Source organism: Coregonus clupeaformis, chromosome 27 (assembly GCF_020615455.1).
Source record: "Coregonus clupeaformis isolate EN_2021a chromosome 27, ASM2061545v1, whole genome shotgun sequence".
In the NCBI taxonomy this organism is placed as follows: Eukaryota; Metazoa; Chordata; class Actinopteri; order Salmoniformes; family Salmonidae; genus Coregonus; species Coregonus clupeaformis.
Genome location: NC_059218.1, coordinates 29934258 through 29946889, shown reverse-complemented (window position 1 = coordinate 29946889; position 12632 = coordinate 29934258). Strand labels below are relative to the sequence as shown.

Genomic DNA, 12632 nt, shown 5'->3' with positions numbered 1-12632 from the left:
TGTCAGATCTCCATCTCTCATCATCACCCCCCCAGTCACAGACAGACATGAAATCAACCAATACTGATAGATGGTTAACAGGTGTAGTCTAATTACAATCATCTCAACAGCCAAACAAACTGATTGCCATGTTCATTTTAATGACAGACATGTTTCTCTGGAAAGCTAATTAAAAGGTAGAAAATCAAGGCTGTTAGGTTTGGAGGTAGTGGAGGGAGCCTTTCGAGCCAAGTGTTCTCCTGGGTCTACTGTAATAAGCTGTTTTCAACACTAATGATGTCATAATGAATATATAATGAAGGGTGGGGTGGGGTGGGGGAACTAGGGAACGAGGGGCTCTATCCCAGGTGGGAAAGGGGTGATTGTGGTGAGAGGGTAGTTGGGGTGCAGGAGGAGGGTATTGTGGATGAATGTGTGGAGGAGAGAGGGGGAATAGGGAGAAGGGTTGAGGGGGGCTCCATCTGTTTCAACGACACAGGACCAGGGCACTGAGAGGGGGGTGGGAGGAGGGTCTTAGGGGGCAATTACCTGCTGCAGCAGTGGGGGCCAGTTAGCCCCATCTCCCCCTGCATATGACCATGAGAGGCCAGCATTAGAGTGAGAGAAATGGACCGGGTAGGGGGGGTGAACTCTGTTGCCCCTGACAGTCAGTCAGTGTGGACGTATGAGAGGATGAAGAGGAGGAGAATAAGCTGATTAATCTAGATCAGATGCATCCCACCCCCTCTCACCCTTACCCACAATTTCCCATACCCCTCTCTCTCTCTTTACCCTCTCTGAAATGTATGATTTCGGGTTCAGTTGAGCCATCTGCAGCTTAGACTTGTTGGAAAGCTCCTCAGCTCCTCTGTGTATTAAGACAGTGTCGAGGCACTTTGAAGCTACTGTAGGTGTAGGACAAACCCACAGAGTGGAAGCCATCCAGAAGGTGAGGGAGATGGCGGAGATGAGAAAGGGATGAGACATCTCTCTGTCTCCCCCATCTCTAAGTCTTCATGAAGCACACAAATATGTGTTTTGCCGATCGTATTTGTATATGGTAATGTACGAGAGATAATATGCATACAACGGAAATGTACAGTTGAAGTCGGAAGTTTACATACACTTAGGTTGGAGTCATTGAAACTCATTTTTCAACCACTACACACATTTCTTGTTAACAAACTATAGTTTTGGCAAGTCGGTTAGAACATCTACTTTGTGATTGACACAAGTATTTTTTCCAACAATTGTTTACAGACAGATTATTTCACTTATAATTCACTGTATCACAATTCCAGTGGGTCAGAAGTTTACATACACTAAGTTGACTGTGTCTTTAAACAGCTTGGAAAATTCCAGAAAATGATGTCATGGCTTTAGAAGCTTCTGATAGGTTAATTGACATCATTTGAGTCAACTGGAGGTGTACCTGTGGATGTATTTCAAGGCCTACCTTCAAACTCAGTGCCTCTTTGCTTGACATCATGTTTAGACCTCCACAAGTCTGGTTCATTCTTGGGAGCAATTTCCAAACGCCTGAAGGTACCACGTTCATCTGTACAAACAATAGTACGCAAGTATAAACACCATGGGACCACGCAGCCGTCATACCGCTCAGGAAAGAGACACGTTCTGTCTCCTAGACATGAACGTACTTTGGTGCGAAAAGTGCAAATCAATCAAAGAACAAGAGCAAAGGACCTTGTGAAGATGCTGGCGGAAACAGGTACAAAAGTATCTATATCCACAGTAAAACAAGTCCTATAACGACATAACCTGAAAGGCCGCTCAGCAAGGAAGCCACTGCTCCAAAATTATCAAGGAACCTACCAGGTACAACCCTAAATCCGTAAACATGGGCATCCTGACTAACTTACCCTCTAAATACACCTCTGATGTCTTCAACCAGGATCTCAGCGATCACTGCCTTATTGCCTGCGTCCGTAACAGGTCCGCGGTCAAACGACCACCCCTCATCACTGTCAAACGTTCCCTAAAACACTTTAGCGAGCAGGCCTTCCTAATTGACCTGGCCCAGGTATCCTGGATGGATATCGATCTCATTCCGTCAGTAGAGGATGCCTGGTTGTTCTTTAAAAATGCTTTCCTCTCAATTTTAAATAAGCATGCCCCATTCAAAAAATTCAGATCTAAGAACAGATATAGCCCCTGGTTCTCCTCAGACTTGACTGCCCTTGACCAGCACAAACACATCCTGTGGCGTACTGCATTAGCATCGAATAGCCCCCGCGATATGCAACTCTACAGGGAAGTTAGGAACCAATATACACAAGCAGTTAGGAAAGCAAAGGCTAGCTTTTTCAAACATACATTTGCATCCTGTAGCACTAACTCAAAAAACTTTTGGGACACTGCAAAGTCCATGGAGAATAAGAGCACCTCCTCCCAGCTGCCCACTGCACTGAGGCTAGGAAACACTATCACCACCGATAAATCTACAATAATCGAGAATTTCAACAAGCATTTTGCTACGGCTGGCCATGCTTTCCACCTGGCTACCACTACCCCGGCCACCAGCTCTGCACCCTCCGCTGCAACTTGCCCATGCCCCCCCCCCGCTTCTCCTTCACACAAATTCAGACAGCTGATGTTCTGAAAGAGCTGCAAAATCTGGACCCCTACAAATCATCTGGGCTAGATAATCTGGACCCTTTCTTTCTAAAATTAGCCGCCAAAATTGTCGCAACCCCTATTACTAGCCTGTCAGGAGGAATGGGCCAAAATTCACCCAACTTATTGTGGGAAGCTAGTGGAAGGCTACCCGAAACGTTTGACCCAAGATAAACAATTTAAAGGCAATGCTACCAAATACTAATTGAGTGTATGTAAACTTCTGACCCACTAGGAATGTGATGAAAGAAATAAAAGCTGAAATAAATTATTCTCTCTAATATTATTCTGACATTTCACATTCTTAAAATAAAATGGTAATCCTAACTGACCTAAGACAGGGCATTTTTACTAGGATTAAATGTCAGGAATTGTGAAAAACTGAGTTTAAATGTATTTGGCTAAGGTGTATGTAAACTTCCGACTTCAACTGTATGTGGTGTTTAGCATTATAAAACACTTCCATGAAGAGAAGCCAAATACCGTAAGGATAAACAATGTTCAGTTTATAGTGCTTTTATCACAAGGAAACAAAGGAGTAGGAAGAAAAACATAATTGAGTGATATAAGCTGCATTTAAAGCTCCAAGAGGCAGTCTGACCAGCCGTTCTACAAGAAGACAAATACCCTCCTTTATCTTTGGCTTACAGGGCACGAATACACACACACCCATACACACACACATTTAAATGTAAGCCACATTAGAGGGGATCTGCTCACTTCAATATATTATAATGTGATGCTTGCCCTTAATGGAAAATCAATGAGAAGACAAGCCCGCTACCTCCGAGACCATGCAAAATGCAATTTCCAGATTGACATGTGGAGGGTGTGTGTGATTGATTCTGACTGGTGCCCCATTTTAATATTTTTTACCGTGAGCTCATTGGCTCTCAGGCATCGTCCTCTGGTTTTACAACATGCCTCCCTCCCTCCCTCTCTATCTCTCTCTCTCTTCTACTCTTCCATGTCCATATCGTTCTCAGATGAGGATTTTCATGGGGTTAAATGCCAATACACAGTCAATATCAACTAAGCCTGAATTGCATGGCCAGAGGGTCTGATTATACTCACAGTGAAGATTCAAGTATGTCCTATAACAAATTCAATCCTGTTCCCAATCAGACATTTCCCCACATCTCAAACTTCAGCCCTGGAAGGCAATTTACAGCATCAATAAACACCCCTGATCTGACTCATTCCACCTAGATACAACAGTGCAAAAGTCCAAACAGAATCCTAGCATCACAGTATACAGTGTTGTGAAAAAGTATTTGCCCCCTTTCTAATTTTCTCTACTTTTGCATATTTGTGATACCGAATGTTATCAGATCTTCAACCAAAACCTAATATTAGATAAAGGGAACATAAGTGAACAAATAACACAACAATTACATATTTATTTCATAAACAATGTTATGCAACACCCAATTCCCCTGTGTGAAAAAGTAATTGCCCCCTTACACTCAATAACTGGTTGTGCCACGTTTAGCTGCAATGACTCCAACCAAATGCTTCCTGTAGTTGTTGATCAGTCTCTCACGTCGCTGTGGAGGAATTTTGGCCCACTCTTCCATGCAGAACTGCTTTAACTCAGTGACGTGTGGGTTTTCAAGCATGAACTGCTCGTTTCAAGTCCTGCCACAACATCTCAATTGGGATTAGGTCTGGACTTTGACTAGGCCATTCCAAAACTTCCAATTTGTTGCTTTTTAGCAATTTTCATGTAGACTTGATTGTGTGTTTTGGATCATTGTCTTGCTGCATGACCCAGCTGCGCTTCAGCTTCAGCTCACAGACGGATGGTCTGACATTCTCCTGTAGAATTCTCAGATACAGAGCAGAATTCATGGTTCCTTCTATTAAGGCAAGTCGTCCAGGTGCTGAGGCAGCAAAGCATCCCCAAACCATCACACCACCACCACCATGCTTGACCTTTGGTATGATGTTCTTACTGTGGAATGCAGTGTTTGGTTTTCGCCAGACATAATGGGACCCATCTCGTCCAAAAAGTTGACTCAAGTTTGACAAAAAGCACCTGGATGATCATCAATACTTTTGGAAGAACGTTCTATGGACAGATTATTCAAAAGTATAACTTTTTGCACGACATGGTTCCAGTAATGTCTGGTGAAAACCAAACTCTGCATTCCACAATAAGAACATCATACCAAAGGTCAAGCATGGTGGTGGTGGTGTGATGGTTTGGGGATGCTTTGCTGCCTCAGGACCTGGACGACTTGCCTTAATAGAAGGAATGATGAATTCTGCTCTGTATCAGAGAATTCTACAGGAGAATGTCAGACCATCCGTCTGTGAGCTGAAGCTGAAGCGCAGCTGGGTCATGCAGCAAGTCAATGATCCAAAACACACAATCAATGGAAGTTCCCTTTATCTAATATTAGGTTTTGGTTGAAGATCTGATAACATTCAGTATCACAAATATGCAAAAGTAGAGAAAATTAGAAAGGGGGCAAATACTTTTTTCACAGCACTGGCATCTTGGGAGGTTGGTGGCACCTTAATTGGGAAAACCCATCTTGTGGTTATGACTGGAGTGGAATAGGTGGAATTGTATGAAATACATCAAACACATGGTTTCCATGTGTTTGATGCCATTCCATTCCAGCCATTATTATGAGCCATCCTCCCCTCAGCAGCCTCCACTGCTTGGCACTACATATATGACCCAATAGCCTGGCGAGATCTCAGCACTCCCCCATGGAACCCACTGAGTTGGTTCACAGTAAGTGGGATTAGCCGTAAAGAGAGGGGTCCAGGTTAATATGCCCTGGATCACACACGGATCACACACACACTCTAGGGGTGTAATCATTAGTCCAAACAGTTATCATTAGTCCAAACAAAACAAGAGCTTAATTTGGACAGATTCAGGTAGGTCCCTCCCCGTATGATTTTGTTTGCTTCCTTTTAAGAAAAGTTTTGTAACAGAATCGGCGGAATGAATATGCCCCAGGGCAAGTGGACAAAACACACACAGCTTCCAGGAAAATCCATGAACCATCTTCTCACACACTAGCATAAAACAAAGATACACATATTCACCAAAACACATTCACACTCACTGATACATGCACAAAGTGCGGACAGTGAAGTGTGACACCGTATGCTGATAGCTGAAATGCACAATACACCGCTGCTACAGCAGACAGATCTGACTGTGAGCTGTAACAAATATCCCTATTACATAATTTTTTATTTATTTATTTTATGCCATTTAGCAGACGCTTTTATCCAAAGCGACTTACAGTCATGCGTGCATACATTTTTGTGTATGGGTGGTCCCGGGGATCGAACCCACTACCTTGGCGTTACAAGCGCCGTGCTCTACCAGTTGAGCTACAGAGGACCACATTTTACATCTCATCCATTAAACACATCCCACATTGAAATCAACGGAGGACCGAGCTTATCATTCCAACAAGAGTGCTTTTCTAGGAGCAAGCGGCACAATCTATTTTCTGGGTAGCAGGAGCAACAGTGTTACATTTTATATATATATATCACATTGGGAAAATAGATCCCATTTCTGAGTAAGCCAAGACATTGGGCACGGCAGAACACTCCACACTTCAATAGCTGCACACACAGCCTCATCGCCCAAACCACAATGACCTCCATTCAACACCAACATCACTCACCTTGCCGAAGTCCCTGACATCAAACAGGTCAAATGGGTCAAACAGCTCACTGTTGCGCAGGCCAAACTTGTCGTGGCACACCTTGAGGAACGTCCGGATGTTCTTCAGACAGAGAAACTGGAAGAGAGAGAGAAGAAAGGTCAGGAACAGTGTGGGAAAAGGTTTGTGACGATGTGTCCTGGTGAGTTCCTGTCCCTTTGGACATTCCACTCCATTGCTTGCTAGCTCCTCAGTTCGAGCCAAACACAGACTGTTTGATAATGTTTATGTTGCTTACCTTTTCAAGCATATTCATAGGAAGCCGCCCGTACGTGCACATTAGTTATCCAGCAGGTGCGCACCATCAGTAATTAGAACGTTCTATGTTGAGGGGTGTTTTCCTGATAATATATTATTTATCTGTTAAATGTTTATGTATGTTTTTAACTACATTTGGGTACTGCTGTGAACATCAGACGTATTTATAGCTCAATCCGACTCCTAGTTATTAAACGGTATCTGTAATAAGCAATATCATTGTGACATCTTTTAGAGAATAGGCCTATTTAATTTCCTGGTCATGATTGACAGGCTCTCCACTTCCTTCTCCTTCCTGTATGTATGCTAAGCGTGATTAAACACAATGTCAGGCTGATTGTGCTCCTGAGGCTCAGTCTGAAGCTGGGACTGAAGTAGTACATCTCTGACTCAGATAACATAGTACATCTCTGACTCAGATAACACAGGCAGAGAGCAGAGACACCTGTCTCCTAGCAATACCCCCCCTATAACCCATGTCATAGTATCTCATAGTAGTACCAATGACTCAAACCAACACTACACTCTTAGAAAAAAAGGTGCTATCTAGAACCTAAAAGGGTTCTTCAGCTGTCCCCATAGGAGAACCCTTTGAAGAACCCTTTATGGTTCCAGGTAGAACCCTTTTGGGCTCCATCTAGAACCCTTTCCACAGAGGATTCTACATGGAACCCAAAAGGGTTCTACCTGGAACAAAAAGGGGTTTTACATGGAACCAAAAAGGGTTATCCTATGGGGACAGCCGAATAATCTCTATGGAACCCTTTTTTCTAAGAGTGTAGGGTCACCTCTTCAGGAATAGGAGATGTGCTGTATGAACTGTGCTCTCCCTCTAGCATGGATTTAGACATCATTGTGGATTTGCCAGTACATATCAGACACCACTTGGTAGAAGCCACCGGCCCTATGTACTGATGTTATACTAGATCAACCTGCTCTCAGTTAGGAATGAGAAGAGCGCGTACCACATATCTAATATTCCAGGCATGGTGAGGTTATAGAATTGGCTGAGTTATCTTGTGCATCAGAGTGAATCTCTTAATGAGTAAATGTGTTTTTGCAATAAGTACAATGTATCAGACTGCGGGTGAGAGACAACCATAAGTACCGCGACAAAACAATAACCCAGCAGCATTACTGTCTTCCATCTCTCACCACCTAATGTGTAGATATTACCTAGCTCACTGAGATAGGCTCTTTCATACTGTATCTTATCATGTGGGTTGAGAAGCAGCGGTGGCCATGGAGACAGACTCTGTACCAATGTGTTTTCCTGATAGTGTGAGAGAGGACTGGAGGCTTTGTTAACCAAAAACACTTGGGTATTTATGCTGATGAAGGCTTTAGGCTTGAAACACATCCTTGACTAATTTCAGCTGATATGGAATGCGTGTTGAGAGCTGTCTTTCTTTTGGCACCTACTGTGTTTTCATGTTAGTAGTTGAGCACCCTTGCATTTTTAAGTGAATAATAGGCTAAATGTGTTTGAGATATGATATGATACGTTATTGTCCATTGTTATGGATATTCATGCAAGTCCTGTGTGTCCAGACCTCAGAGTCCTGCTGAGTCATTCATATTCATAAAGCATATCTCCACAGAGAGAGAGTCACTGCACTGAGCCCCATAAGAGTGCAACACCGGTCACTGCGCCCAGTGACGAGCAACGTGATTGGCTGGCCCACTGCCGTGGCATTTGCAGTTCACCAGCTAAGGTTATCATGTCTGGCGATCATCAAATGGAGAGGAAAGAAAGTGTATTCTTCTGCCAGGGTAAAAGGTAACATTTGCAGGAGGTGGTTGGAGTGGGGGGGCTCTCCAGATAGAGATCATAGGGTTGACTATGTGGAGGACATTCTAATGCATGTACTGTTGCCTACTGTAAGATAACAGAGCTGAGGAGATAACAGAGCTGAGGGGATAACAGAGCTGAGGAGATAACAGAGCTGAGGGGATAACAGAGCTGAGGAGATAACAGAGCTGAGGAGATAACAGACCTGAGGAGATAACAGAGCTGAGGAGATAACAGAGCTGAGGGGATAACAGAGCTGAGGAGATAACAGAGCTGAGGAGATAATAGAGCTGAGGAGATAACAGAGCTGAGGGGATAACAGAGCTGAGGAGATAACAGAGCTGAGGAGATAACAGAGCTGAGGAGATAACAGAGCTGAGGAGATAACAGAGCTGAGGAGATAACAGAGCTGAGGAGATAACAGAGCTGAGGAGATAACAGAGCTGAGGAGATAACAGAGCTGAGGGGATGAGGGGTGGAATTATGATCTGTTGAGTGGAAAACACATATACACACACACCATCTCTACAGCTCTGAACACACCCGGGACACACTCTGAACATGGTCAGGTCCACAGGCTGCTACTGGCCTGAATACAATTCACATACTTACAACTCACATATGTGGGGTAACACATCTACTGTGTTACCCCACATATCCATAGCTAGTCTTGCATGTCATTTTTCTGTGTGAAATACTACAATCAGAACATCTCTTGTATCTCTAAAAGCACTACACCTTTACATTTTATTTTCTTTACAAGATATAGCCAGGTCTTATTATTGAGACATATTAGATTTGATTTCACCAACAACCCTGCATGTTTATAAAGAGTAGCCCAGTCCAACCTTAAAAACTCCACACAGCACAGACACCATGTTGACCAGCCCAACCTCAGAAACAGGATATCATGTTGACCAGCCCAACCTCAGAAACAGGATATCATGTTGACCAGCCCAACCACAGTGCCAGACACCATGTTGACCAGCACAACCTCAGAGACGGGACATCATGTTGACCAGCCCAACCTCAGAAACAGGATATCATGTTGACCAGCCCAACCACAGAGCCAGACACCATGTTGACCAGCCCAACCTCAGAGATGGGACATCATGTTGACCAGCCCAACCTCAGAGATGGGACATCATGTTGACCAGCCCAACCTCAGAGACAGGACCAGCCCAACCTCAGAGACAGGACATCATGTTGACCAGCCCAACCTCAGAGACAAGACATCATGTTGACCAGCCCAACCTCAGAGACAGGACATCATGTTGACCAGCCCAACCTCAGAGACAGGACATCATGTTGACCAGCCCAACCTCAGAGACAGGACATCATGTTGACCAGCCCAACCTCAGAGACAGGACATCATGTTGACCAGCCCAACCTCAGAGACAGACACCATGTTGACCAGCCCAACCTCAGAGACATACACCATGTTGACCAGCCCAACCTCAGAGACAGGACATCATGTTGACCAGCCCAACCTCAGAGACAGGACATCATGTTGACCAGCCCAACCTCAGAGACAGGACATCATGTTGACCAGCCCAACCCTTGGCCTTGTTCTCTCTTCAACAGTCTGGTGTTAAGAGTTCAGCCTGTTCTCAGAACCCACTGACCATGGAAAAAGACACACCTGGAGGGACCCCTCTGTGTGTATATCTTCTAGCCTATGTAATTGTGTGTGTGTTTGTGTGTGCACATGCGTGTGTTTGTGTGTGTGTGTGTGTGTGTGTGTGTGTGTGTGTGTGTGTGTGTGTGTGTGTGTGTGTGTGTGTGTGTGTGTGTGTGTGTGTGTGTGTGTGTGTGTGCGTGTGTGTGTGTGCTCCACTGAAGTGACAGCTCTGACTTTGACTTCTCAGTTCTAATCCAGCAAACAACAGCCACTAACGAGTGTGAGCAAGAAAGAAGACTTGTTGGTATGGGGCAGAAAAGAGAAAAGGAACAGAGGAAGATGACATGAGCAAATGGCAAAGAGGGAGAAAACAGGTAACAAAGGGCTGTCATCCCCTGACAGCACCTCGGTGGTGTGTCGCCCCACCCCACCCGTCACACAGAGAATAATGCATTACCCCAGTGCTGTGGAGATACTGTAACCCTTGAGTGCACTGACTCCCCACTGCTTCAGAAATGAAGGGATACAAATTTGAGCTTCCTCATAAACCTGAGAGCTCTGGAATTAAAGAGATGGAGGGAAGGGGGAGGAGGAGAAGGAGGAGGAGGAGAAGGGGGTTGTTTTGCCAAAACTGAGGCGCTTTGGTGTTAGCTAAAAGGGAAAGTGATGAGGGGGAAAGCCGGCAGGGAACAAGCCCTGTGGGGTAGAGGGGGATGGGAGGGGAGGGGAGGAGGGTAAGGGGCGGAGGGGGTTGTTGTGTCTGACTCTGAGGATGATGAAAAAGTGCAGAGCAACTAAGCAAGCGAGGGGAAAAAGGGCGTATACAGTCTGCGGAGAAATGGGGAGTTGAGAGATGGGTCCATGCAGACTGAGACAGCCGATATGAGTCAGTGAGTGGATCAGATCGTCAGAATCAGTGGGAGAGAGTGAAGTCTGTCTATGAGAGTCAAGCAGACAGACACAGTCATTTAAAACACACAGACAGCAGCTGGTGTGTACCTGTGTCTACGGGAGGGAATCACTCCACACACCTCTGGAAAAACAGGAAGAGAGAACATAACAGACACTGCAGGTGGGAAAGAGAGAAAGCAGCCCACTCAACCCTTTCCTCTCCTCCACAGCAGCCCAAATAAAAGAGGCTATGCTGCTTCCGACAGATGGATGAGACACTACAGGGAGCGGTGTGTGTGTGTGTGTGTGTGTGTGTGTGTGTGTGTGTGTGTGTGTGTGTGTGTGTGTGTGTGTGTGTGTGAAGACCAGGCTCTCTGGGAAACCTACAGGCGAAGACCTCTAATATTCCTAATACTGAGCTAGATATTCCAGTGTGTTGTCCATGCTCTGTGTATTTCATCCTCTCTCACCAGCCCGGCCTGTAGGCTTAGAAACCCCCTTCTCTCTTGGAATAGGGAGTCAGCCACACCCTCTGATTGGTGTTGTGAACAGACACCCAGGGGGCCTGGAGGACATCCATCCCTGACTCCACCCCCAACCCCTGTTATCTATGACGGAAAGCAAACTCCCGGGTCGCCCAGATGTTAAAACCAGTCAAGAGAAAGGCCCTGCTCAGGCTAATTGGGGAGGCAGACAAACCATGAATAATACATGATGGCACTATGCAAATGTTCATCTGATAGCATTACCCCCAAAGCCTCATATAATGACGCGGAGCGCCCATGTTATTAGATCAAGCCCCAACACACAACATACGAAGCCTTTCAAATTAGCACCATATGACCCAGTTTTAAGATCCATGTTAAGTAGGCCAACTACAATTTTTTAGAAAGGTTAATCTCCATTACAAAGGATCATAATTCATTGGAAAAGCCAGACTCCAGAAGGAGTGGTGCACTAGGGATTCAGAATGGTTGAGATAATTGAGGCAAGTCCACCTTCACCTTTGCTCCAACTGTATATAAAGATGTTAGCACACAAGCTAATTGCCTCAAGGGGCAATTCTTAGATAAGAGGCATGTATTGAAAGTGGAGTGTACAACTTGGTTCAACTAACATGTCTGCTCTCTCACGCTCTCGCTCTCTTTCTCTCTCTCTCTCTCTCTCTCTCTCTCTCTCTCTCTCTCTCTCTCTCTCTCTCTCTCTCTCTCTCTCTCTCTCTCTCTCTCTCTCTCTCTCTCTCTCTCACACACACACACATACAGGTAAATCTGCTGAAAATATCAAAACCAGTGAACTTTAGTCAACTGAAACAAAGTCCTCTTAAAAGAAAAAAAAGCTTTGTGAGAAATCTGAAGCAGAACAGAGGAAAGAGAGAGAAGAGAAATGTCTTGAAGGTAGAACCATCCTCAGCTGGGAACAAATGATGTGCTCTCATGGATAATGGAGAGAACGGAGAGGATCTATTCAATGAAGTTCACGGCACTACAGTCTCTCTCACAGTACCAGGCCAGCCAGCTCGCCACAGCCAGATCCAGCCAGCTGCAATATACCGCCTACATAGCTTCACTCCCCAATCCCCCCTAATCAGGTGACATCATCCCTGCCATTGTCAATCAACACCTGGACCTCTGAGTAAACCCTGGTGGGTGTCATCAGTCAGCCACCATAATAGGCTAACAGTGTGCCTGTTGTGTGTATGCCTCCACCACATCATCAGTGTGTGTGTGTGTGTGTGTGTGTGTGTGTGTGTGTG

General features: G+C 45.1%; 1 protein-coding gene across 10 annotated transcripts in view; it reads right to left on the bottom strand.

Moving 5' to 3' along the window:
- The window catches only part of LOC121541727 (guanine nucleotide exchange factor VAV2), a 234649-nt gene that overhangs the window by 157900 nt on the left and 64117 nt on the right, over positions 1-12632 (bottom strand). For all 10 annotated transcript variants that reach the window (XM_041850987.2, XM_041850989.2, XM_041850993.2 and 7 more), the window contains exon 2: positions 6276-6392. In XM_041850987.2, the coding sequence (XP_041706921.1) occupies positions 6276-6392 (117 nt within the window). The remainder of the gene's footprint in view (positions 1-6275; positions 6393-12632) is intronic.